Genomic DNA, 23,688 nt, shown 5'->3' on the forward strand with positions numbered 1-23,688 from the left:
CAGAGGAGTAAGCAATGTATCTAGCCCGAGGTTTGTCTATCTCCAACATGACTCAATTGCTGATATCTACAGTTTCGTTCGGAGTGGTTTCTACGTTTTCATATCACTTCTACTTCATGAATCAAGAGCTGTTCTTTTTCTCTTTCTTGTAAACTTCTGTCTCTGGACCAAAACCAACCCCTCTTTAAAGCTTATATTGTATATATATGTGGCATAGATGACGAATTAAAAAAAGAAAAAGCAAAACAATCACAGACGGGTGAAATCAGTATCACTGTGACAACTCCTTCGCTGCCCCGCCAAACTAATCCCTAAGTTAACGGCCTTTCGGCCACTAGCGGGAGTTCAGTCCCTCCATCAGTCAACCTCACTAACCATCTTAGTCCGGAATTCTCCCTCCTCCATCACTTTGAGTGGGGACCCTTCTGTTTTTTTTTTTTTTTTTTTTTTTTTTTTTTTTTTTTTTTTTTTTTTTTTTTTTTTTTTTTTTTTTTTTTTTTTTTTTAATGTTACCCATGATTGACTCGGTCTTTCTCCTTTCTTCTCTTCTTTCTCTCTTCTCCCCTCCTCAACTCATTAACTACCTTACTACTGTACAACTACATCCCAATTGTGCGTTTGGTTTGATCATCAATCAAACTGATACATCCTGATCTGACCAATCCCACCTCCATCGCCCCTCAAAGTTTCACCTCCCTTACCTCTCGCAACCCTATTACCCGATCCCATTGTCCGGGAGGCCTCTTCTCTTTTCGTTCCTCGTTTCTGTTTTTTTCTGTATATTATTCCATCGATTCACTCGATATCCTTGTTGCTGTGTAATTGTTAAAGCCTCTCTTACGCTCTGATCTGTTGTTTGATACTTAACGACTGTTACGACCTTGACGATCATAACAATGGTGGAATCCATTGCTGAGACTGTTACTATCTCTGTCCGTCGTCCGACTGATACCCCTACTATCTTCGTCGCTGGTACCTTCTCGGAACCACAATGGGAGCCATTGGAGCTGAACGTTAAGACGATAGAGGTTGAATCGGAACTAGACCCGGGCCTCTACTCGACCGAGTACCTTTTCTTCCGGGATTTCAAGGTGGCTCCGGGGCAATACCAGTACAGATTCCGAGAAGGCGCGACTGGCGCCTGGTTTCACGATGAGTCTGTAAAGAATGGTAAGTTCGAAACGGCTTCAGCAATTTGTTCAACATAACTACCTCGGGAATAACGACATGGCTAACCAATGCTTTGGGTCCATAGCTTCTGGAACTGAGGGCCTGGTCAACAATTACCTTACCGTCAAGCCTGCGGCCGAGCCGGAGACGCCCGTCCAGAATGGTGTCAGTGACAAGGCGGAGGAGAGCACAAAAGAACCCGAGACGGAAGCTTCGACAAAGGCTGAGCCGGTAACGAATGGCGTCCACAAGCCGAATGGTGTCAACGGAGTCGCTGAGCACGATGCCCCGGTGGTTGACCAGTCTCCTGCCGAGGATCAGAAGACCGAACAAGTCCTTGAAAAACCTGTCGAGACTGATGCCAAAGCAGAGACCGAGACAGAGCCGAAGGAAGCTCTTTCCAATGGCACCAAGGAGCCAGAAGTCAATGGAACTGAACCCGCCGCGCAGACCTCCGAGAGCAAGGAGGAGCCCGTGGCCGAGGAGAAGTCGGAGCCAGTGGTAGAGAAGCCTGAGGAGAAGGTGGATGTATCTCAGCCCGTGGCGGCGGAGAAGGAAGACACTGAAAAGAAAGCCGAAGAAGTTGCAGCCATCCCTACTCAGGAGGAAGAGGAGACGCCGGTTGTAAACGGCGATGTTAAGGTCGAAGCTGAGAAGCAACCAGAGGAATCTCAGCCGCAAAAGGTTGCTGAAGAAGCAACAGATAAACCCGAGGAGCCTGTTGCTGAGACGTCCGCACCCGAAGTCACTGCTGAGGAAACCCCCACTCAAGAATCTACCCCCGAGAAGCCCACCGTCACCGAATCTACTGCAACTGAAACCATTACGGAGCAACCAGTCGCCGAAGCACAACCGACTGCGGAGGTGGAGGCCCCCACCACAGAGCCCGCCGAGACAAACGAGGCGGAAGTTGCTTCTGAGGAACCCACCAAGGAAGAGCTAGCCGTTGAAGAACCCAAGGAAGCTCCAACCACGGAAGAGCCAGTAAAAGAATCCGTTAAGGAGGAGACGGCACCGGAACAGCTCAAAGAGACAGTCTCCGAGAAGCCCTCTGCTGAAGAGCCCGTTAAAGAAGAGACCACCGAAGAGCTGAAGGAGACATCCGCCACGGAGAAGTCAGCTGAGAAGCTCGGCGAGTCGGATAAGGCTCCTATTCAAGAGGAGACGGCGGTGGAAGAGCCCAAGGAGACGGTCAAAGAGCCCGTCAAGGAAGAGACAGCCGCCGAAAAGTCGGAAGAAACGCCCGCCTCTGAAACAATTGTGGCTGAGGAGCCCACCGTCGAAGAACCGGTCGAGGAGAAGGCGGCGCCGGAAGATCCTAAGGATACTTCCACCGCCGAGCTAGCTGTTGCTGAAGAACCAGTCAAGGAGACTGTGAAGGAAGAACCGGCCCCTGAACAGTCTGAGGAACCTGCCGCCCCCGAACCAGTCACTGCTGAAGAACCAGTTAAGGACACCGTTAAGGAAGAACCCGTTGTTGAAAAGTCTGAGGAGCCTGCTGCCCCTGAACCAGTCGTTGCTGAAGAACCGGTAAAGGAGCCTGTCAAAGAGGAGGCAGTGTCGGAGGCGCCTAAGGAGACACCTACTGAGGAGCCTGCCACTAACGACACTGCTGCTCAGGATGAGCCGTCTACTGAGGAAATTGTTGCTGAAACAGTGAAGGAGGTGCCGGTTTCCGAAGAGCCTAAGGAGACCCTGTCCACTGCAGCTCCGGATGCTCAGGAATCGGTTGTTCAAGAGCCCGCTACCGAAGCCTCTGCCACCGAAGATGCCCCCAGCGAATCGACGAAGGAGTCCGGTGTCGAGAAGACAGTGGAAGAGACAACCACCGAGAAGCCTGCAGCTGACGATGTTGTAGTAGAGGAACCAGCGAAGGAGGCAGCAACAGAAGAGACCGAAGTTGAGAAGCCTGTCGTTGAAGCCCCTGTTGAGACAAGTTCTGAAGAACCGGCAAAGGAGTCCGTTCCAGAGAGCACTACGGCTGAAGCTGCTGCCAAAACGGAAGAATCGAAACAGTCTGCCGAGGAGACCTCAGAGCCAGCTGCTAAGGATGAAAAGGCGCCCGTTGAAAAGCCAGTGGAAGAGGCCAAGGCTGAGCCCGCCTCGGAAGAAGCCCCGAAGGAAGAGGTTGCTCAACCCTCCGTTGAGGAAAAACCCACCGAAGAGGCCGCAAAGGTGTCCCCTGCCGAAGAAAACGAGGTCGTTGCCGAAGCCACTAAGGAAGAGGAAGGTCCAGAGGAAGTCACTGCAAAAGCGCCTGTTGAGGTGGAGGCTACAACTAGTGAACCTGTCGTTGAAGAGCCTACACCTGAGAAGCCCGCCGTGGAAGAAACAACCACCGAGGAGCCCTCTAAGGACGTGACAAAGGAGGAACCTATCTCTGAAGTGCCCGCTACTGAGGATTCGACAACGAAGGAGGCAGCTGAGGAACCCGCCAAGGTGGCAGAAGAGCCTATAACGGAAGAAAAGCCCGCTGAGGTGACCGAGCAAAAGACCACGGAGCCAGTCACTGAAGAATCCAAGGAGACGAAGCCTGCTGTGGAGGAAGCGACCCCCGAAGAACCCGTTAAGGATACCCCCGTCGCTGAGCAACCAGTTGAATCCGAGCCCGCCCAGGAAGCTGAACCGGCGCAGCCCAGTGCAGACGAGACTGTTAAGGAGCTCGCTGCTGAAGAGGCTGCTGTCCAGGAGCCTACCCCTGAGGAACCTGCTGTCCAAGAGTCACCTGTAGAGGAACCTGCTACTGCCAAGGAACCTGTCGCTGTCGAGCCTTCTACGGAGGAACCTGCTGCGGAACAGCCCGCCAAGGAAGCTGAACCCGTGAGTGAAGTGTTGACCACTGAAGAGCCTGTCACGAAGCAAGCAGCCGAATCTGAGCCAGTTGAGCAGTCAGTGGTGGAAGAAACGCCTGTGGACGACTCTACTGAGCAGCCAGCAACCGAGACCGTAGCTGAAGAATCGGCCCCAGCCCTGACTGAGAAGCCTGTGGTTGCTGAGACACCTGCTACCGAGGAAGTCGTTGAAAAGGCCACTACCGAAGAGCCCGCGCAGGAGCTTGTCGCTGATAAGTCTGCTGAGCAGCCAACTTCATCGGATGTGGTCGAGGAGACCGCTGAATCTTCTAAGGCTGTTGTCCCCGAGGAAGTCACGTCGAATGAGGTTGAGCCTACTGCCTCGCAGGTCCACGAAGAGAAGCCGGAAGAGGTGACTGAGCTACCTAAGGAGGAGACAGTTGCAGCTGAGACTGTGGCTGTTGAGACCCCTGCAGAACAGAAGGCCCCAGAGACCGAAACCGAGGTTGTACCCAAGGCTGAGATTGAAGAGGCTATGACCATTCAAAAGGAAGAACCTAGCAGCGAGCCAGCAGCAGCAGCCCCTGCTGAGGCCGAGAAGGAGGAGCCTTCATCAGTTTCTTCTGGAGAGCCTCCTGTTGAGAAACAGAGCACTGAAACAGCTGAGGTTGTCCCTGAGGTTACGAAGGAGGATGCCCCTGAACAGGATGGAAAGGCTGGCGTCTCAACCGAGCTGATTGGTGCGGCGGTAGCTGTTACAGCAGGCGCTGTTGCTGCTGGGGTGGCTATCTCGTCCCACGAGGACAAGGAGCCAGAAACCGCGTCTGCGGACAAGAGCTCCAAGTCTGTGGAAGAGTCTCAACCCAGCAAGGCTGATAGCCCAGCTCCTGAGTCTCAACCATCAACCAGTAAGGAAACACCATTGCCTGCTTCGAAGAAGCCTGAAGCTGATATCAATGCACCACGTTCAGGATCCGAAGAGCCAGCTGCGTCAACCAGTGAACCATCCACTTCTGCTGAACCCGCTACGACGACGGAAACCACTGCTGACAAGGCCGTGGCTCAGAAGGATGACACCTCTCGTTCTCCAAGCCAGACCCGGGCTGTTACTCTCAGCAACGCCAAGAATGACGGCTGGTTGAAGGTCATCCTTCGCGCCGTCTTTGTCAACTTCTTTGGAGCCATCTTCTCTCCTTTCCGCCGTCGCCCCAAGAGCGACCAGTAAATCTTCAGTGTGATCATCACTCGCACTTCCATGCATATCATCATCACTGACTCTTAAGTGATTTGAAAGTGCCCCCTGACTCATTGTTACTAATTATGCATATGTTTGGCATGCATATACCCGACTTTGTTGCCCAAGATTCTCATCACTCATTTTACTTGCCTTAATTTGATTCCCCTGTATTTGACTTGTGTGCGTTTATCAATTCAGGTTATTGTTATCTGTTATGTTTTCTATTCTCCTCTCCAGAATGTTTCGATTATTGACTGCGCGTCTGTTGTGCCAAAACTGATAGTAGTTAACAAAACTTGTTTAGTTTTGCCGTTGATTTACGACTACCAGTATGTAGTGATATGATTATGATTGATGATAATGAAGACTGAAGATTATTTCAATGGGTTTTGTTCTTGGATTATGTCTACTCCTTCGGATAAGCCTGCTCCTGTTGTAGTAACAAGACGGATACGGTCAACCCGCAATAAAACGTGAGAAGATAAAAGAGCTAGCGGTAAAAGACAGGCAGAGAAAGGCGGCATCTAGATTGCTAAAATATGACGACTGTTCTTTCTGGCAAATCTGGTCTCCTTATCACTAAAAGTCTTGTCCAGTCTGGACACAAGTTTCGCAACGTCTGCTCAGGTCGTTTGATTCTTTGAGCGGGCAACGTCCATTCTCGCACACTGACTATCCAAATCTGAAATGTAGATTTGTGTAAAAGAGAAGTCCTATATTCTACGGGAGCCCTCTTGGATTACGTACGGAGTAGGTAGAGCAGGAGTCAATCACCTACACATCTCCATTATTGTATTAAGAAAGTCGAGGCCCGGTTCAGAAAAGTATATTCGCTCTCAATGTCCGGAACCAACTGATATCAAGCAAGACATCTAAAGGGTCTTGTACGTTACATACATATCCCACGCCTTATCCAGACAGAAAGCAAGGCCATTTCTGATCGAGACACCAAAAAGAAGGAAAAGTAAAGACAAGCCCCGAACTCCAAATCCCCCGATCCCATAACTCTGGTGAAACAAGAGTAGAGAGAAAAAACAAAGAAAAAGAAAAGGGAACAGCCACAGCCACAGCCAATTCCATGTATGTCACTTGGGGGTGTGTGAGTGAAGTTCACGTCTCGCGCTGTGGCGCGTGCCCCAGCAACACATACAGTGAAGGCATCAGCTTCGCCACATACAAAATCATGTTTACTTGTGTGTTTCTTGTAGTGAAAGAGCAACACCTGGATGTTGATTTCCTCAAATCTTCATCTCGCGACGTGACAGACCAACGTAACTGCAATAGAACAACAACAACGCAACGACATCTTCTTCAGGTATCTTGTTTGCTTTGGTGATTATCTTCAAGTAGCTGTTTCGTTTTCTGCTTCTTTGTTTGCTATGGCGGACCGTGATAAAGATCAGGAGGCTCAGACTAGATCTGAGTCTGAGGAGAAGGAATTGAGAGAGAGACCCAAGGTCAAATTGCCTCTTGTGCCCACCGTCCCTGGCAATGCCTGGTCACAGATGAGGGCTCGTGAGCAAGAACATATTCGTGAAAGGGAGCTGTATAAGTTGGAGTTTGGTGAGTTGGGGTATGATCCTAATACCGGTATGTCGTGTCTCCCCGTCTCCCCTCCCTTTTCGTTGCTGGCTTGGCTTTTCTGATGCGAGTAGTGATAACCCGTCCAACCGCGTCCTATTCTTCTTCAAGACCCAGTACGATGAGAAAATCATCTGGACTGGACTACGACGAGGCACTCGCTCTCCCGATGCCTAAGCCCCGTCTTATGGCTGTTAGCAGTTCTGCTCCTGCACTTGAGCCGACAGTTTCAAAGCCGAATGTTCTCACAAAATTGGGTGGTTTGAAGAGACAGGGCGCCACGGAGCCCCATCTTGGTGATAAGGGTGCGGGTACAAAGGTCGAAGGTGAAAAGAAAAAGTCCATGATCGCGACGCTGAGATCCAAACTCAGCTTCAAGGAGCTTGGGAAGGAGTTTCGTAAGGCTCAAGACCCTCCACTTAGCGCTATGCCTCAACTGCCACCGAGCATTGGGTTTCCACAGGTTGAGAAGACTAAACAATCGCCGCCTGGGTCTTTTGACTTCGATGAGGAAAGGCTGTATGTCCCCAAGCCCAGAGATCCTGAAGTGCACCCTGCATCTGCTCCAGTCCAGACCACTAGGTTTTCGGACTCAGGTAGCTTCGAGAGCTCCCCACAGAGCGCCACATCCTGCCCTGCACAGCAGGCTAAGGGTGATGACGGGCTTGATGCAGAAACTCTTAAAGACAAACAGGAACAACATCGGCCTCATCACAAAGTAGGAAACGTAGAGCCCATGACACGCCTTGACACTGTCTTGATTGACGGCTCGTCTCCTCCAGCCAGCACAGGCGATACCAGCAGGGGCCATCCGGCGGTTGTCGATGCGGAACGGCGCTATATCAGTATGAAAGTGGAGAACGAACCATCAGTTCCCTCTAAACCAAAAACTGATGCCACCTCTACTGAGAGTCCAGCTTCGTACAAGCCATCGACGTCCAACACACCAGAAGGCATTGCACCGGTGTCCTCATCGTGCGAACGCAAACAGAGCACGATGGAGAAAAATCGTCCGCTAGTCGTCTCATCGGATCAGCAGAGGCCACTGTCTGTCAAAATACAGGACCAAACTGAAGGAACTACTCCGTCCGGACAGAACAGCAGGCGCTCATCTACTAGATCACGGGAGCATATGGCCTCAAGTCCTGGACATGCTGAACCTGACTTCGACCCAACACATATGAGGATGTCCTTCGATTCTCAACTCCCTATGGACGATCCTCGTTTCTACTCTGGCGTGACGACTCACGGAGGCTATGCTCCTCCTCCACCGCACCCGGGCTACCAAAACACAGTAACCCTAGAGCAGCAAATATCCACCTACATGGATTCGCTTCACATCCACGTTGATGGTACGGCTAACAAGCTTGCCCGGTCATTCGAAAACACAAATAACTGGTCAACGGATCAAATCCTGAGGCATACAGGACATCTGTCCGATCTTATGCGCAAGCTCAATAACCGAGTGATGAGCGACACTGAAGTGACGAGGGAGCTGCAGAGGGTCACGATGGAAGTGAAGATTCAAGTCGGCGCTATACAGCGCGAGCAGCATCATATGGAAGACAGGATGACACAACTCTTCCAGAGTGAGTACAACAAGCTGAAGGGCGAGATCAACGCGTTGGCTTCGACCGTAAGGTCCAACCTCCCCCACAACCCGGCACAGGATGCAAGATTCACGAATACCAGGTTGCAGGGGAGTCAAGACTTCATCAAAGGGAGTAAAGACAATGAAAGGCCACAGCAGTTCAGGAAGATGAAGTCTCGTCAGATGAGGAGGGAAGATGTGGTGACAAAGAAAACAGAGAGCAGAGGGGGGGAAGAACACAACTGTGAATCTGTCGCACTGAACAAACACGCCGAGGAACACACGCTTACTGATGATGTTCCAACACCTATGGCAGCCTTCCCCACTCCAAGTTCCCATGGCGATGACTGGAAGAATCACTTCACTGAGTCTCACCCCAGAAGACTCATCCTGAAAGACCCTAGCAAAATATCCACTGGGAGTCCAGAACCTCTACTCAGCAGCTCCACTAAAGGCAAGGAAAGAGCCAGTAGCAGCCAAACTCTTGTTCACAAAGCAAGTGCTGAGATCATGAAGTTCCCAGCTAAGATGGGCCTTTTCTATCCTTTCCGCCGTGGCCGTGATCGACGTAGCAGCGAAAGCAAAACTGCGAGCCACTCCTTGCCCCCTACCAAGCGCAGCGAAGATGATAAAACTTCTGAGGAGCGAGAGTCCAGGAAGCAAGAACCACCTCCATTTACACCCCCTATGCAGACAAGCGCCATTGCTAGTATTGCGGCAGAGCATCGCCAAGTGGAAGTTAGCCCCAGCAGAGTCCATCCTGCCCTGCGCAACCCTGCCCAGCAGCAGATCATGGCTGAACGTGAGCGCCTCAATAGTCAAGATACCATGACACCCAGACAGCTCCTACGATCCTCCAGATCCTTTCAGGACTTGAATTCTCGCTCCAGAAATGCTGCATCGTTTGATTGGATTGATAGCTCGACCGAATGTCCTTCGAAGTCCACAAGTCGCAGGCAGAACCAGCAGGATCTTGCTATGGGCTTCCCTGCTCTTTCAACAGCTTCGCTCCGCCCATCTTCTACAAAAGATTCATCGTTGACAGCTTTCGCCGAAGCACGGATGTCTCAGGCTTCAGATGTTTCGTTTAGTTATCGTGGCCCAACCCCTCCTCCCAGAGAGTCTGAAGCGAGCGAGCCGAGCCTACCAATCTGGTACCAGGCAGCCTATGCATACAAGTCCATCGAGAAGCCAGAAGACGATTAATATGAAACTATCAGTTCATTTCCGAACTGCTATTTGCGTTTCAGCATTTATGACGCCGTGACGATTTCATTTCTTCAATAGTCTGTTGGGCTGGAGCATTGACTGGGGTAAGTGGCTATGATATGGCTTAGCGCACGAAGATGGTCGTTTGGGGGGTTGAAATTCAAAGGGGGTATTGGCGCCGATTATTGAATGGATAGGGATAACATCGGAGGGTTTAACAGGACAAGGGTTTGGACCAAATATCGGTAATGGTTCGAGATTTCATTTCAGATTGACGCGTGCAGTTGACCTGCTCACGTGTTCTAAGATTACCGGGTATCATGATCTGGCTAACAAAAAAAAAACCAAAAAAAGGGCATAAAATGAACATAAGAGGAAAAAAAAGGGAACATCCGGTTAATGGATAAGACATGAGGAATATGTTTTTTAATGGCAATGAAACGTCATGTTAATACATTGCAGATAGTCATAATGACAATGCTTTATTTCCTCGAGATCATCTTCTCCATATCCACAGCAGCATCACGGACTTGGGGACAGTAATGTAGTCGCAGTAATTCTCCTTCCCATACCGTCCCAGCAAAGACATTGGTTGCTTCTATATCTGTCGCGTAGGGATTGTATACACCGTCACCTTTACGCTCCTCACTGTGCCACAATGGAGAGATACGATTTGTGTGATGCTTCGCTACCTGGTTTAGAAGGGAAAGCGTGGCAATGGCGGACTTCTCAGGGACCTGGAGCGACGTCGTCAGGAGTCGTTTAGTGAAGCTACCAATACGCACCGGAGGTGGTATGCCTTGTGCGCGGGACAAAAGTGTGGACTGGAGGCAGCGGAGTAGCAGAACTGTCGGAGTCTGAAAGTTGACCTTGTTCCTCGACTTAAATTGCTGCGTCGAACTATTGTCATCTGGATCAGGGAGCCGAAGAGACTTGTCGGGGTTGAATTCGATGTCAGGGTTGATTGAGTGAGAGTACAGGGAGCGATAAAGATGCTTGATGAAAAAGCTTAGGTCAAGATGGAGTGTGTTTGCCGCCTTGCTAGCATCCTGTCCTTGAAGGAGCGCAAAGGCAGTGACGGTACAAAGGAGGGCTTCACGCTGAGAATCTCTGGATACTGTCGCAGATTCAGGATCCTCATCGTCCACGTCGTCGCCTTCAAATTCATCTCGATCGGCGTGCCCGATCAAGTCCTTCAGAGCTTCGAGCAAGTCGCCGAAGAAATCTTGGTTGATCAGATGCGCATATTTAGCAAGGCCCTCAAGTACCGGGCCCATGAGAGTTGGAATGCGGAGTTTCAAAATGCGGAAGTAGACCCCAAACACAAGTTTCAGAGTTTCTGCTTGGTTCTTATCTCTTTCCTCGTGGGAAACCAAGGCGTCGGCTTCCTTCATATCCTTCTCCACGGCCTTGCGTTCCTTTTGGATCTTGCGTTCCTTTTTAGTGCGAAATTCCTTCTTTTGCTTCTTCTTCCCACGGAATGTATCCTCCTCTGGCTCACGGTCGACCCGGTCTCTTGATGCCTTAGAAGAGAACTCGGAGAGTAGTCGGAGGTGCAGGAAGGTGTCCAAGACGCTTTCGTTGATTCTGAATTCCTTCGCCTTCATCATCTTCGACAGGAGACGAACGGCTTCGAGGGAGACGACTCCATCCTCATCTCTTGCGAAGACTTCCTCGAGTGTTTCCCGACATTTCACAAAATCAGCATCCACTTGTCTCTTTGCGAGCCGGTTGACAAGAATTTTCAAGAGCTCCCCGCGAAAGTTGAAATGCGGTACGGAAAGGAGCATGTTGCAAGCGCAGTTGATCGCAAGACTTTTTAAGCTAGGATCAACGTCCTCCTGTGTGGCTTTAGACGGCTTTGTAAGCTCGCTCAACTTCTGAATGTAGTGTTTATAATGTGAGAGAAGCGATTGTTCGTAGTTTTGCAGTTTGCGCACTTCTTTCGATAACTTAGCAGACATTTCGCTATCGCTGAGCGGACGGATGCGGTAGCCCGGGATCACATCCTTGAATATCGCAGCTTGCGAGGCAAGAGCCAGCTTCTTGATTGCAACGTGCGCCCCGTTATTAACCATTTCAGCCATTGTTTTGAAAGAGCCAAGATGTTCCTCCGGGTCTTCATTGATCAAAGTCGCCAGTTTTGCAAGTTCTTCTTTCGCCTGTAAGATCTGTAATTTCATCGGAATCTTGGGCTTCTCCTCCTCCGCAGGTGTTTCCTCATCCTCGTCCATGTCATCCTCGGCACCGGAGGCTACATCCTCTTCATCGTCATCGGTGCCAAGAAAACTGTCAGACTCTTCAGGCTCCGATTCCTCAATGGTTTGCAGACCCTCCGCAGTTTTGATAGGTAACCTAGTCCTCTCCTTATCTTTCTTGCCCAATTTGCGTGGACGGCGCTCGTAATCTTGTTCCAGATCCCATTCGGAAGCGTTGCTGTAGAAGTTGTTCAAGGCTGAGCCCTTGGAGGGTTTCGAGGTGCCATTGCCTTCATCACCAGGAGGACTCAGGCGTCTCCTTTTATTCGTGCGTCCCGGAGCCATGACGATTTATTGAGCAACCGACTTGTCGTGGTTGAGGGTCGATGGTTGGTTTTGAGCGGTTCCCGTCCGAAACTTTTTTTTTCTTTGCGGTGCCAAGACTTTCATGCCAAAAGCTCTCCACCTTAAACTTTTCTGGATTTTTTGTCCGCGGAGCTTTTCTTCGACTGTGAACAACCCGTATCAATCACTCAAAATGCGTCAACTCACTGAACAAGAGACGAAAACGCTTTTCGAGAAACTTGCCAACTATACTGGTCGCTCGTTGAACAACCTCATCACTACATCCGATGACCCCAATGACCGATATGTATTCCGTCTCCATGGAAATCGTGTCTATTATATGAAACTGTCCTTGGCCAATCTTTCGACGGCCATTCCTCGCGCAAATCTTCTCTCACTTGGTACCTGCATCGGAAAGTTTACTAAGAGTGGCCAGTTCAGGCTGCACATCACCGGTAAGATCCCCACCAACCATTAGCGATCAATGAACAGATCTCTGACTTCTACAGCCCTGGATGTGATTGCCCCCCACGCGAGATACAAGGTCTGGATCAAACAGAACGGAGAGATGCCCTTCTTGTACGGTGGAAATGTGGTAAAGGCGCACGTCAATCGGTGGTCAGACGATTGTCCAGAACACGCAGGTGTTGTTGTCTTCAACTCGAATGATACTCCTTTGGTAAGACGGACGTTGGCGCGGAGAATACGGTGCTATAAGTTACTAACATTGTCTCAGGGCTTTGGAGTTACCGCCCGGTCTAGTGCTGAAGCGAGGAAATTGGAACCAACAGCCATTACCGTTTTCCGCCAGGGAGATATAGGAGAATATCTGAGAGAGGTGTGTTACATCTTGAGTGTGAAAGCCCTTGCACACATCGCAGCTTACTGACCTTTGCCTAGGAAGATACCCTCTTTACGACGTAAAGGAAAATCGTTGCATAGGCGGGATCGTTCATGGAATTTGGATGCTAGATACCTGGGGATTCTCGCAGGAGTTCTGGAGTCATCTGTCTGTTTCAATAGAAAAGTTTTTACCTTTGTTCTTCAGCATACTGTATCCGTAATCATATGCGATTACAACAGCTCGTTTCCACCTTGCCTAAACCTAGTTATATCCCTTCTGACGTTCCCTGATATATCGTCTTCCTTAACCTCTTCAAGTACTTAGTTCAATAACCATATAAACTTTCTACCCCATGCACATGGAATAGTTTAAGGCTTATTGGTGGGAAGGATAGGACGCTGATGGCCACACGGCTTGCCGCGGGAATATAATGTATCGAGGTTATTTGAAGACAAATAGACAAAGAATGAATGAGAATTCCAAAGCATCTGAAAAATTAATGAGCCAATAATTATTTATACTGCCGGTTGTCACAGAAAGTTATCTGCAGATAATCAGTCCATGTGTTTGCGGGGCACGTGCATTATCAGTGATCAGTCAGCTCTCCAAAAGCGACAATACGAACTTTTGCATCTAATCAGCCATCATTGTGTCTACTACTTCTCGCAAAATCTCTGCTGCGCTGAACAATTACTAGGTCCTTTAATATCTTGCTATTTTGATTATTAATTTCACTCACTGTCACATCCCTTGTTCAGGTTTCTTAGCACTCAATAGAAGATCGTACCTGAAGCCCGTCTGCAACCCCACCATGCCACCTTACTCGGGTCTTCAGAGGCAACAAATAGCTCAGTTTATGAACTTTACACAAGCCAAGGATGCAGTAGCAGCCAAGGTATGATACTTTCCTTTCCCAGCATACCGCAGGCATTGTTGGTCTCAAGTTGCACATATAACCTTCCATGTCACGTGTGATAATCATGGTCCAATAGCTGATGTTTCGTTTATAGTTCTTAAAAGCATCTAGGTGGAATGTCGAAGAAGCAATTGATGCGTAAGTTAGCTGAGATATTTTGTTTCTCTTGTTCTCTCCTTGTCTTTCCCCCGATCCATGGCTGGACCTTTGCTTTTCTCGGGCTCTGTAATTCTGCCGTACTGCAGTGTGGAATTGCCAGGCTCTCTTGTTGAATGACTGGACGGTTTCTGTGCTCCGGTGTTTACTGGCTATGCTCTTTTCAGTTGCAGCAAGTTGTCGCCCGCCTTTGGCAGGTAAACGGGCAAGGGAACGTAACTTGTCAGGCATTGATTCTCCATCGTCCTCTTGGGCATCCTATGCACACGACAGAGCACTGTTAGCTGGTCTTCTATCCAATGTTAGCAGCCAATTGCGTAATACCCGCCAGACAAGACTGCGGTGTCTCGAGCCAGCTTGGGGGCTGTTAAAGTAATTCGCACTTACCTCGAAGTCTCGCTCGTCTATGTGGCGCCTTACCACAATCTGCCACTTTTGGAGCACATATGGGACACTCTTGGGCCTCGTAGACCAGGGGTGTCATGTATATGTTCGGCACATAAGGGCACAGGACGCAGATGAGGTTCGCCATTACCTAAATAATCTCCAAGCGTCATCCTTGTGTCATCACAACGTCTGGATCCCTTCAAAAATTCCGAGGGAACATGACCGAGATAGGCATTCAAGCTCACAAGCGTCAAGATGAGGACCCGTTCTGGAAAGTCGAAATACTCATGTCTTCCATCGGCCATTCCTACCCGTGCCTCAAAGAGGCGAAAGTCAGTCATACCGGCGCACATGACGTTTACTGACAAGATTCAGGTATTTCCAGAGCCCCCAGGGGGCAGGAGGCGCCACCTCCTCCATCAACAAGATATTCGACAGCTATCGAGGTAAGGCAGTTCGCCAGAAAGGATACACTAGTTCCAAGCTAATTCCACTCAGACTCCCCGGATGACAACCCCGACAGCATCGGCATTGAAGGGGCGATGAAATTTCTCGGCGATATCGAAGTGGAACTAGACGAAGTGACATGTCTCGGCATCGCAGAACTTCTGAAATCACCATCGATGGGCGAGTTTAGTCGAGAGGGATTTCTGAATGGCTGGAGGGCTGTCGGGTAACAACGCCACCAATACCCGCTACTGGAATCTGCAAATCGAAATAATCTAACCTAATCAACAGATGTGACTCCATCGACAAAATGGTCGCCCATGCTGACAATCTTCGATCGCGGATCCCTACGCAGCCAGATCTCTTCCGTCGTGTGTACCGCTATACCTTCCCTCTCTGCCGGATGCAGGGCCAGCGGAACCTCCAATTTGAGATTGCAGCCGAACAGTGGAAATTATTCTTTACGCCGGACAAGGGCGGAGTCCAGTGGGAGACGGAGACGACTCCATGGTTAGACTGGTGGATTGAATTTATGGAGGAGCGCGGAAAGAAACCCGTTAACAAGGATCTGTGGGAACAGGTTGAGGTCTTTATGCGGAAGACTCTTGACGATGAGCGGTTTGGGTGGTGGAGTGCGGATGGTGCATGGCCTGGGGCACTTGATGATTTTGTAGCCTGGGTGCAGAAGAAGAGAGGGGATAATATGGAGGTGGAGTGATGGTTGCTGGTGGATCGTTAATGGGAGTGGGTGCTTAAATGTACCCTGGAATAGGAATATTCTACTTTTAGCAGCTCTCCACATCCAGTCAACTATATCGGGCTCTACGCCTCTTTCAACCAACAAGTCTGAGGAACATTCGCAAACTATTTGCAGGAGAAGCTCATAATTCTTAACTATTCGAGATCGAGGACAGAAATTGAAGGTAATTTGTAATATCACATTGCAAAGGGTGGGTAAATAGCAGCACTATGGACTATCAAGTTATGTATATCGCCAGCTGCAGGCAGAGACTAAGAAAAACATTCATCGTAACAGTCAAACATATCTTCAACTCGGTACAACACGAGATAGGCAATCATCTTGAGGCCGAATCAGAATAGAACATGAGAATAGAACCAGGCAGACATGCGAAAGGGGTAATTGGAGGCGGAGAGGGGAAAGAAATAGATTGTCTGTGCCTTCGGCTTGCCTTTGCCTTGAGGCAACATAATGCATCTATTCATCCGAGGTATGGAGCGGATGGGCCGAGGATATGGAAGACGGCCGGATCGTTCGGCTTGAGCCGGATGGGTAGGGTCTGGATGTATATACAACTAACGGTAATCCTTGGTCTCGTATTCACTGCCTGGGCCGCCTGGGCCGCTACGACGTTGGTCGTAACGCTAGTTAAAATTGAAAATTAGTGTCTGAGATGTAACAGTTGAAGAGGGCATTTACCTTTCTCAAGGCCTCGAGGCGCTTCCTCTTGGTGTGGGTGTTGACGTAGGTTCCAATGAAGAAACCAACAATGTTAAAGAATGGCACCCAAGTGTGCTCGGGGAGGAACTTCTGCGCAAACGCAAGTGCGAGAGGGGAAGTCACCCAGCTGACTTTCATGACGGGCATGAAACCGGCGCGAACGGTGGCGCGAACCTGATGGAAGGTGCGCGCGCCGGTGATAACGGCCATCGACGACAGGTACACTGTGTTTTGGATGGGGGAGATCTGCATTTTTGGTTAGCGCATCCGCGCATTCCAGAGATCGAAGGCCCGATCTATGGACACCCGACGCGGTTGGGAAACATACGATGAGATTGCTAAAGAGAATCTGCAGGATCTTGGCCTTCAGGCTTGTGCGGCCGGCAAAGATCTTTTGGAGGATGCCCACGAGGAAGTGGCCCAGCGGGGCAGCGACGAACATGCCGTAGAGAAGCATCTTTGGAACGCGGGCGCTGAAGTAGTGCCCATTCCTGCTGACATCATTCGCGATCCACGAGGCCAGATATTCTTGAGATGCGGAAAGTACACCCGACGTCAACATCTTCGTGCGCAGAGGGTTCTTCTGCAGCTGACGCAGGTACATCTGTAAATGCGAGCATTTCCCATGTCAGCGAGTTGCGATCGTACCGACCGCGACCAGATCAATCGCTGACCCGACACTCCGGGAGGGAGGATGAACATACAGCCATATAGCCATTTTGAGGGTTTCCGCCAGTCAAGCGTTCGCCGACTTTGTGCACCAATTCCTTTGTGTCTTGACGAATCCCCTTTACGGCCTCCTCCTGAAACTGTCCCTGGATTTGCCCTTTAATCTGGTCCGTGACTTGTTGCGTGACCTGGTCCTGAAATTTTACGGACATGATGGCGGTTGATGCGATGGCGTCGGCAATGGGAGACGAATGTAGGGACGATAAGATCCGTTGGCGGAATTGACGGCAACGGGTGTTAATGTGGTGCCTGAGAAACCAGTTAATACACGATCCGCACGGACAATAATGCGCACAATAGGACTTCAAATGACGAACAGTTGAATATGGGGCGAAGTGGGTTAAGAGGGGGGTTAAAGAAAACTCGGTGAGAGATTGAGTATGGGGTTGGAGAAAAACAAAAAGTCCCGCCAGGAACTAAAGGAACAGGGGCGGAGCTGTTGTTTGTGTTTGTTTATGGAACGAGGAGGCTGGAACTCTCCAGACCGAAAAAAAGGTCTCAGCTTGGGGGGGACGGAAAGCTTACCGAGGTTAAGTAAGGTAAATAAAGGGTAGAACAATAAGAAGTTAACTGAATCGAGGGAATTAGACCGATTAATTAAAAAATAGACAGTCAATAGATGACGAAATTATGTATCGATCTGGAGAACCTGTGGGTTTCTCTTATATGCAGGTCATTTATCACAAACTGGTGTCAGATAAGAAAGATATAAGAAGGAAAGCCTTGTCCCAAGGAGAGACCGTCACAAAATAGTTGGTGTTGGACCTGGGGATTTAAAAGCTGGAGGGAAAAGTGGACGATAAATCGGATCTCTCAGGGCGACAGGTCAATAGGTCGGCCACGAGTGTCGGCAGATCTTATTTATATTGCTGTTAATTAAATTCCAAAATTACCTGCTAATTTTACGATGCGCAACCAACTGCGCTTGTCCGCTACCTGTCGGTCACCTCCGATAGCCTATCGCTTTAGCACGCTCGAAACTTTATTTTTCTATCGTTTTTTTGTGATTGTTTTGAATCATCTCCTTCTCTATATAAGGGCACGGTGTATTGTTAAAGATCACATTATATCTACACATTTACACATTTACGCGTTGGATTTTGTCGCATCCATATACTTCGTATACTGACTTGGAGCTTTCTTGCTCTCACTCATAATCTATCTTTTGATACAGGTAACAAGGCTACGGACTAAGGACTATGGACTCTTACAGAAGCAAAGCAATGGTGGACATACAAAGGGCGAAACAGACTGACAAAAGGAAGTATATAATAAAATAGGGTTTCAAGATATGTGTCAGATTTGGTTGGTGTTCCAATTAACATGATATTCAGAGACTAGTATACCTGAAGAATGAACTTACTATATATTTTGCAGCCTGATTTCTTACCATACCCTTGAAGTTTTACACCAATATCCCAGAATAATCTATATATCTGGTCCTGATTAACTTGGTATGCACAAGAAAGACAAATTGCAAGAGAAAGTAAATATACCACTTAAAAAGAAATACTTCTTTGAAGTTATCTCTCAGTATGACAGTTAGGTATTATTGCCTAACTTCAATATTTCTGTCACAGAGCGCAACCTTTACTACTTTTCCAGTGAATGTTGTCACTTACTCTTAATATGGCTCTTCTTGTTACAGTGTGATACCATACGATGTTCTCAATTCCCATCACACTTCTCTCCTATTCATTCCATCCCATCCTGAGCTATGGCAAACAATGAACAGGACAACTCCGAAGAGAACACTGGTATTCAAACTAAGTTACTTTCTATCCTACAAGTGCCTCCTTTGGCATCCATCTATCCCCTGGCCGACCAGTGTCAACTTCCCACCCAAGAAGATTACGTTCGGCCTGTCTCGGACATCCAGCTACCTCTCGACTATCAAAGTTATTATACTGGAAATCCGCTCATGGCTCCTCCGACAGCCCAGTCAGCTATCCGCCAGCATCGCTGCCATCATAGTGTGATAGAACGCCAGTTCTGCATTGACCGTATGGAAACATGCAACTCATGCGGAAGACGGCCATTCCTCGGATGGCTCTACCTCTGTGTTGAGGACACTTCGGGCTTCTCTGATGCCTTGGATCCCATAAACGGCCCATTCCTCAGTCCTTGGATACTGAAAGCCATGGAAGATGGTCGCTATACGACAGAACAGAAGGAAATCGTGATTCACCAGAAGTTGAACGTCGTGAGGACGGCGGAGAGAGAAAGAGGCCCCGTACCTCCACCACTTTCTATGCTCTATGCAGAGCGTAGTGCGCAAACCGGTCACAATCAGGATGACCCATGGGTAGAGTTGGTGGAGGATGTCAGCCAGCGGGATGAGAGTGCTTCCAGAACCGGCGAATCAGCGGTTCGCCTCGACCATCCTGAGCAAACCTCGCAGCTATTCCAGCACCCACACCCTGCTCTTCCATGCACCTTCAAGGCTTGTCGGTTCTGCGAGCGTCGCCATGGTAACCTCGAGGAGCGCACCTGGATAAGCCTCAATGAAATCTGCAATGATCCTTCTATTCCCCCTCCAGACTCGTGGGAACTGCTCGAGAGGCCTGTCTCCGACGCTAATATTCTTCGGAACTTAGAGCTGCGCTCTCGGTGTATCTGGATAGGCTCCCCAGAGATGATTTCCTCGGAGCATGGCATCCCAGAAAGCCGCGAAGATATAAGCGTTAGGCTCTACTCTCAGGAGAATATCACGAGCACCAATATCCATGAGCTTGTTGATCAGTCTCTGAACGTATCGATCAGAAGTGACGAAACAGAACAAACCATTGCATCTTATACGGGCCAGCTAAGTGAAAGTATTGTCGTTGGAATGACCATCTCTACGTTCGATGATCACTCCACATCGTTTTCATGGTCAGACCCGTTGGAGCATGGTCATGATGGAAAGTAACACCGGGGAATAGATTTGACAGTGAGGACATCCGCATACAACTCTCGCTTCATGGTTATTACGAGGGGGAAGTGGGAAGCAGAACTACAACCTTATCATCTCATCATTGTGCCACGACTGACTGCATTGATTATTACTGTCCCTATCTGACAGCGACTAGCCAAAAAGAGAAAAAAAAAAAAAAAAAAACAGAAACAGAGGGGAATTAAGTATTACATAAAAAAAAAAAAAAAAAAAAAAAAAAAAACAAACAAAAAAAAAAAAACTTTTCAAAAAAAAAAAAAAAAAAAAAAAAAAAAAAAAAAAAAAAAAAACAAAACAAAAGAGAGAGAGAGAGAGAGAGAGAGAGAGACAAGAAGCAAATTGATTCACAAAGTGGCGTGGGAATGCAAAGGCATGTGTGTAACATAGTGGGATGATCTTCTAGAAATTTTCATGGAAACGTTCCGCGGGCAAAATTTCCTAAACAATTCCACTAGATGGTGGAATCCACATGCAGATCACCACGAAAAACAACGCTTCGAGTGTTGCATGCGGCACGCGCGGGTACTTTTGCAAGACAAATCAGCCCGCTACAACTATATAAACCGACGTCTTCTACCCACCCGGTAGTTCATGGGTAGGACAAATGTTGTGAAGGACTGGCTGTCGAGTGCGCGCAAACTGATTCGGTCGATCACAGCGATTTGTCTGTATCTAGTAAACTCCGAACCTCGGCATCCGCGCCAAGCGGAAGGAAGTGCTAGTCAGATGCTCTGCGTTGACATTTCCCTATAAATCCACATCGCCCTGCGCTCCATACCGCCCTCTCCGGAGCATCGGAGATTCCCGCATCTTTTTTATAGTGCTCATCATGGCTGAGACTGAAAACCCCCCTGATTCTTCTGCGCCCGCCGTTGCCGAAACACCGAATGTGGGGAAATCGGCCAGTCCCGCGGGGGGTTCACCATCGTCTTTGGATGTCGCTCAGCGCCAGTTGCTAGGAGCCCTCAGGGCAACCGACGTCACCATCGGCCGCTTGGACAAGTAAGTAGTTGTCTGAGGTCTTGGTGTTTTATGTGCGATTCTCTGCCTTTGTGCGACAGGCGTCTCAACCAACCGTAGTCCCTACCATTACCATGTGACTAACTGCGCTCTGTGCACAGGCTCATGTCATCGGCCTATGGTCAAGAACGAGTTTTTGCTGTCACCGGTTATCTAACCCATGCGCTCCATCACCTCCTGGCCTCCGCACCATGGATTGCCCTCCAAACACGGCTCGGCCTTCTGGCCCGATTGAGATCGAAAGCCAAGCCTGTCGCACCCAACTCGACTCCCTCGCAATCGCGACTACTTGCCCTCTCCGCTCTCATGTCAGAAACCCGTTATAGCCTCCGGCTCTTGGGCCTCTTCCCTCTGTGGACTTGGGGCTCCGCTACATTGAAGTCTCCTCCATCGGACCGTATCCTCTACGCACTTACCCTTCTTCAAGTGGCTGTGAACATGATCTACCAAGCCCTAGAGAATGCCGGCTTCCTGGCTTCCAAAGGAGTAATCTCGAAGAAGTTCATCGACCGCTGGGGCGGAATTGACAAGTGGTATATATGGAGTACACGGGCCTGGTTCGGCCACATCTTCTTCCAGTTCTTCGTGCTGTGGAGAGAGCACGTGCTCCGGAAGAAGAGAATGAGTGGTGAGGTGTCGGAGGAGAAGAAGAAAGAAGCCTTGAAAGCCGAGGTTCGCGCCTGGAAGAAGAGCCTGGTGAATAATACCTGCTGGGCGCCATTGTGTCTTCACTGGTGTTTCGAAAAGGGGATTGGTTTCCCTGACAGTTTGAGTGGTGTTGTTAGCTTTATGGCTGCGGGTTGGGGCGTTTATGACTTATGGACCGCAACTGCGCAGTCCTAGACAAACAGGAAATCCGGCTGGACTGAGATCTGTATATAACTGTGGTGTAGAGTATATTGACTGGCGCAATTTGGGATTAAAACTCAAAGACTTTAAGATAGAATAGAACTTTCCTAATTTTTAAGTTCTCTCTAAGTCACATTCTGCCAACTGATCGAGATAGTCTTCTTAGCATCTATCTATCTACTACTGTAAAATGCATAAAACCATAACTGCACCAAACCTTGGCCCATTATCCACTCTAAACTCTTGAATGCCCTAAAACCCCAAACGCCCATTTCAATGACAACTAATCTCGGATGATCCCAGAAAAACACAGGCCTATTGCTGCCCCGGTCTTACAGAAACAGCCCCGATCCGTCCAGCATATTCCTGTGTTGAGAATTAACAATGTTCTCATAGAACTTTTCTTTCAGAAACTCATCCAGAGGCCAAGCCGTGCTCTTCACCGGTATCAGACCCTCCCTAGAACCATACCAAGCAAACATACCAGCATCAATCATCCGGTCACTGCAAATATCATGGCAAGGTAAGCTACTATCCTTCAGACGAATCTGAGCCCTCACATCCACCAAGTTCATAAGCCCTCCTTCAAGATCGTAGATCAAGTTCCGCTGGTCCATGTCCAGTCCCAACAAGAGCATTCCTTGCACAGTATCACGCGGATTAGATGTTTGGACAACGACAGGCGGACTCCTCGGTGAGATCTGGTGGAGCATATAACCTGATACGCATGCGCGAGTCATTCTTTTTGTGATGTCGGTGGTCGGGTTTTCTCCTATGAAATACTTGAGTACGGTGGGAAGCATTAACACTCCGTAGACGAAGCGCGGTGCACAGTTTGGCCTTTTGAGGAGCTCGGCCAATGCTTCCTCTGTGAAGGTGTTCAGGAGAGCTTGGTTGAAGTCGGCTGGATACCATGGTTTGCACTCCATCTTCTAAAATGGAGGACCATGCAGGACTGGTTCAGATGAAATGGACGTTCATTCTTCGGAGCGATAGTCCTGTTGGTTGCAATAGTACGTTTGCTGTATCTTTCTCTTATTCTTGGGGCTCGTGACCTGATTGTAAGGTGTGATGACTTGGACGAACTATGTAATGGTTTGTTGGTGGTAATGTGCTCTCTAAGTGTGAGATGGGAAGAATATTTCTTTGATGGGTTATATGACTATGGCACTTTCCAGCCAATTTGCATGAAAGGAAATTGATATCTAGTAGAAGGAAAACTGGTGAATAATTGGAAGTATACAACACTTTAGGAAGACAATGTTAAAAGGGAAAGCACGTTTAATATGTATATTGGGTAGTACCGAGCAAGTCTGGGACATTAGGGCTTTATACAGGTTTTCAAACCAGGCAACATTTCTATCATGGGCAAAGTCTGAGAAGGCACCTTCATTTGCCTAGTCATGTTGGAGCCTTGGGCGAAGGGGGTGATATGTAGGGTGAACGAGGCTGGTGCCACAAGTGGTCAACAAATGATATAGCCTTCTTGCCTGAGGCAACCAGGTACATCAACAGTGCGGAGTATTTGGTAGAAGTTGGAGTATGTTAGAAGGATCAGTCAGCATCAAGGACGAAAACAGAAGTTAAAGATAAGAACTTTGAAGGCAAATGCCACTTGGCAGCAAAGAACGTTTCGGAACCTCTGAGCTTTCCTTACTAATAATATCACTAGAAATAAAGAAATGAATGATTATATCTTGGAGTTGACCAGTCAATACTTTGGGTAACTGGTCAGTATGCGACCGGCTTCCATACGCTTCTGTACTCGGGGCGGTGGCGGCAGCCGCTCAGTGGCTAATGAGTGAGGAACCTGGCTTAAGTCA

The 23,688-nt window shown here is 48.9% G+C and overlaps 9 protein-coding genes across 9 annotated transcripts; 6 read left to right on the plus strand and 3 right to left on the minus strand.

Moving 5' to 3' along the window:
* Positions 1-501: 501 nt before the first annotated feature.
* On the plus strand, positions 502-5,586 carry BDV37DRAFT_256457 (PT repeat family protein). The gene is made up of 2 exons (XM_032082839.1): positions 502-1,170; positions 1,256-5,586. Exons 1-2 carry the CDS (start codon positions 897-899, stop codon positions 5,185-5,187), a joined length of 4,206 nt encoding a protein of 1,401 aa, XP_031938269.1. The 5' UTR covers positions 502-896; the 3' UTR covers positions 5,188-5,586.
* A 590-nt stretch (positions 5,587-6,176) lies between these two features.
* BDV37DRAFT_296597 (uncharacterized protein) lies at positions 6,177-9,577 on the plus strand (the record flags this gene model as incomplete). The annotated part of the gene is made up of 2 exons (XM_032090151.1): positions 6,177-6,793; positions 6,898-9,577. Exons 1-2 carry the CDS (start codon positions 6,579-6,581, stop codon positions 9,575-9,577), a joined length of 2,895 nt encoding a protein of 964 aa, XP_031938270.1. The 5' UTR covers positions 6,177-6,578.
* A 242-nt stretch (positions 9,578-9,819) lies between these two features.
* Positions 9,820-12,365, minus strand: BDV37DRAFT_194910 (nuclear export protein Noc3). Its single transcript, XM_032079742.1, has one exon. It carries the CDS (start codon positions 12,121-12,123, stop codon positions 10,063-10,065), a length of 2,061 nt encoding a protein of 686 aa, XP_031938271.1. The 5' UTR covers positions 12,124-12,365; the 3' UTR covers positions 9,820-10,062.
* BDV37DRAFT_256462 (ribosome biosynthesis protein NIP7) lies at positions 12,290-13,493 on the plus strand. The gene is made up of 4 exons (XM_032082840.1): positions 12,290-12,578; positions 12,633-12,802; positions 12,860-12,961; positions 13,024-13,493. Exons 1-4 carry the CDS (start codon positions 12,317-12,319, stop codon positions 13,045-13,047), a joined length of 558 nt encoding a protein of 185 aa, XP_031938272.1. The 5' UTR covers positions 12,290-12,316; the 3' UTR covers positions 13,048-13,493.
* A 47-nt stretch (positions 13,494-13,540) lies between these two features.
* BDV37DRAFT_256464 (defective in cullin neddylation 1 family protein) lies at positions 13,541-15,764 on the plus strand. The gene is made up of 5 exons (XM_032082841.1): positions 13,541-13,862; positions 13,978-14,021; positions 14,802-14,872; positions 14,925-15,099; positions 15,165-15,764. Exons 1-5 carry the CDS (start codon positions 13,779-13,781, stop codon positions 15,589-15,591), a joined length of 801 nt encoding a protein of 266 aa, XP_031938273.1. The 5' UTR covers positions 13,541-13,778; the 3' UTR covers positions 15,592-15,764.
* On the minus strand, positions 15,765-17,876 carry BDV37DRAFT_256472 (Mpv17/PMP22 family protein). Its single transcript, XM_032082842.1, has 5 exons — positions 17,587-17,876; positions 17,037-17,310; positions 16,661-16,936; positions 16,312-16,578; positions 15,765-16,256 (listed from the first exon to the last, which is right to left on the minus strand). Exons 2-5 carry the CDS (start codon positions 17,211-17,213, stop codon positions 16,188-16,190), a joined length of 789 nt encoding a protein of 262 aa, XP_031938274.1. The 5' UTR covers positions 17,214-17,310; positions 17,587-17,876; the 3' UTR covers positions 15,765-16,187.
* Positions 17,877-18,817: 941 nt separating this feature from the next.
* Positions 18,818-20,151, plus strand: BDV37DRAFT_256477 (uncharacterized protein). Its single transcript, XM_032082843.1, has one exon. It carries the CDS (start codon positions 18,983-18,985, stop codon positions 19,970-19,972), a length of 990 nt encoding a protein of 329 aa, XP_031938275.1. The 5' UTR covers positions 18,818-18,982; the 3' UTR covers positions 19,973-20,151.
* Positions 20,152-20,303: 152 nt separating this feature from the next.
* On the plus strand, positions 20,304-22,005 carry BDV37DRAFT_256479 (uncharacterized protein). The gene is made up of 3 exons (XM_032082844.1): positions 20,304-20,591; positions 20,655-20,998; positions 21,118-22,005. Exons 2-3 carry the CDS (start codon positions 20,826-20,828, stop codon positions 21,857-21,859), a joined length of 915 nt encoding a protein of 304 aa, XP_031938276.1. The 5' UTR covers positions 20,304-20,591; positions 20,655-20,825; the 3' UTR covers positions 21,860-22,005.
* Positions 22,006-22,025: 20 nt separating this feature from the next.
* Positions 22,026-23,529, minus strand: BDV37DRAFT_256481 (uncharacterized protein). Its single transcript, XM_032082845.1, has one exon. The coding sequence runs from the start codon at positions 22,792-22,794 to the stop codon at positions 22,198-22,200; it is 597 nt and encodes a 198-aa protein (XP_031938277.1). The 5' UTR covers positions 22,795-23,529; the 3' UTR covers positions 22,026-22,197.
* Positions 23,530-23,688: the final 159 nt, after the last annotated feature.

The sequence above is a fragment of the Aspergillus pseudonomiae genome, assembly GCF_009193645.1.
Source record: "Aspergillus pseudonomiae strain CBS 119388 unplaced genomic scaffold BDV37scaffold_71, whole genome shotgun sequence".
In the NCBI taxonomy this organism is placed as follows: Eukaryota; Fungi; Ascomycota; class Eurotiomycetes; order Eurotiales; family Aspergillaceae; genus Aspergillus; species Aspergillus pseudonomiae.

What these genes read in the sequence shown, in the direction of transcription:
- BDV37DRAFT_256457 (XM_032082839.1), top strand. Translation starts at nt 897, where the DNA reads ATGGTGGAATCCATTGCTGAGACTGTTACTATCTCTGTCCGTCGTCCG. An exon ending in CGATGAGTCTGTAAAGAATG is followed by an intron (nt 1,171 to 1,255) that starts GTAAGTTCGAAA and finishes TTGGGTCCATAG; the next exon opens with CTTCTGGAACTGAGGGCCTG.
- BDV37DRAFT_194910 (XM_032079742.1), bottom strand. Translation starts at nt 12,123, where the DNA reads ATGGCTCCGGGACGCACGAATAAAAGGAGACGCCTGAGTCCTCCTGGT.
- BDV37DRAFT_256462 (XM_032082840.1), top strand. Translation starts at nt 12,317, where the DNA reads ATGCGTCAACTCACTGAACAAGAGACGAAAACGCTTTTCGAGAAACTT. An exon ending in ACTCGAATGATACTCCTTTG is followed by an intron (nt 12,803 to 12,859) that starts GTAAGACGGACG and finishes ACATTGTCTCAG; the next exon opens with GGCTTTGGAGTTACCGCCCG. An exon ending in TAGGAGAATATCTGAGAGAG is followed by an intron (nt 12,962 to 13,023) that starts GTGTGTTACATC and finishes ACCTTTGCCTAG; the next exon opens with GAAGATACCCTCTTTACGAC.
- BDV37DRAFT_256464 (XM_032082841.1), top strand. Translation starts at nt 13,779, where the DNA reads ATGCCACCTTACTCGGGTCTTCAGAGGCAACAAATAGCTCAGTTTATG. An exon ending in AGGATGCAGTAGCAGCCAAG is followed by an intron (nt 13,863 to 13,977) that starts GTATGATACTTT and finishes TTTCGTTTATAG; the next exon opens with TTCTTAAAAGCATCTAGGTG. An exon ending in AATGGCTGGAGGGCTGTCGG is followed by an intron (nt 15,100 to 15,164) that starts GTAACAACGCCA and finishes CCTAATCAACAG; the next exon opens with ATGTGACTCCATCGACAAAA.
- BDV37DRAFT_256472 (XM_032082842.1), bottom strand. Translation starts at nt 17,213, where the DNA reads ATGTCCGTAAAATTTCAGGACCAGGTCACGCAACAAGTCACGGACCAG. An exon ending in CTCAAAATGGCTATATGGCT is followed by an intron (nt 16,937 to 17,036) that starts GTATGTTCATCC and finishes TCGCATTTACAG; the next exon opens with ATGTACCTGCGTCAGCTGCA. An exon ending in GCCTCGAGGCCTTGAGAAAG is followed by an intron (nt 16,257 to 16,311) that starts GTAAATGCCCTC and finishes AATTTTAACTAG; the next exon opens with CGTTACGACCAACGTCGTAG.
- BDV37DRAFT_256477 (XM_032082843.1), top strand. Translation starts at nt 18,983, where the DNA reads ATGGCTCCTCCGACAGCCCAGTCAGCTATCCGCCAGCATCGCTGCCAT.
- BDV37DRAFT_256479 (XM_032082844.1), top strand. Translation starts at nt 20,826, where the DNA reads ATGGCTGAGACTGAAAACCCCCCTGATTCTTCTGCGCCCGCCGTTGCC. An exon ending in ACCATCGGCCGCTTGGACAA is followed by an intron (nt 20,999 to 21,117) that starts GTAAGTAGTTGT and finishes CTCTGTGCACAG; the next exon opens with GCTCATGTCATCGGCCTATG.
- BDV37DRAFT_256481 (XM_032082845.1), bottom strand. Translation starts at nt 22,794, where the DNA reads ATGGAGTGCAAACCATGGTATCCAGCCGACTTCAACCAAGCTCTCCTG.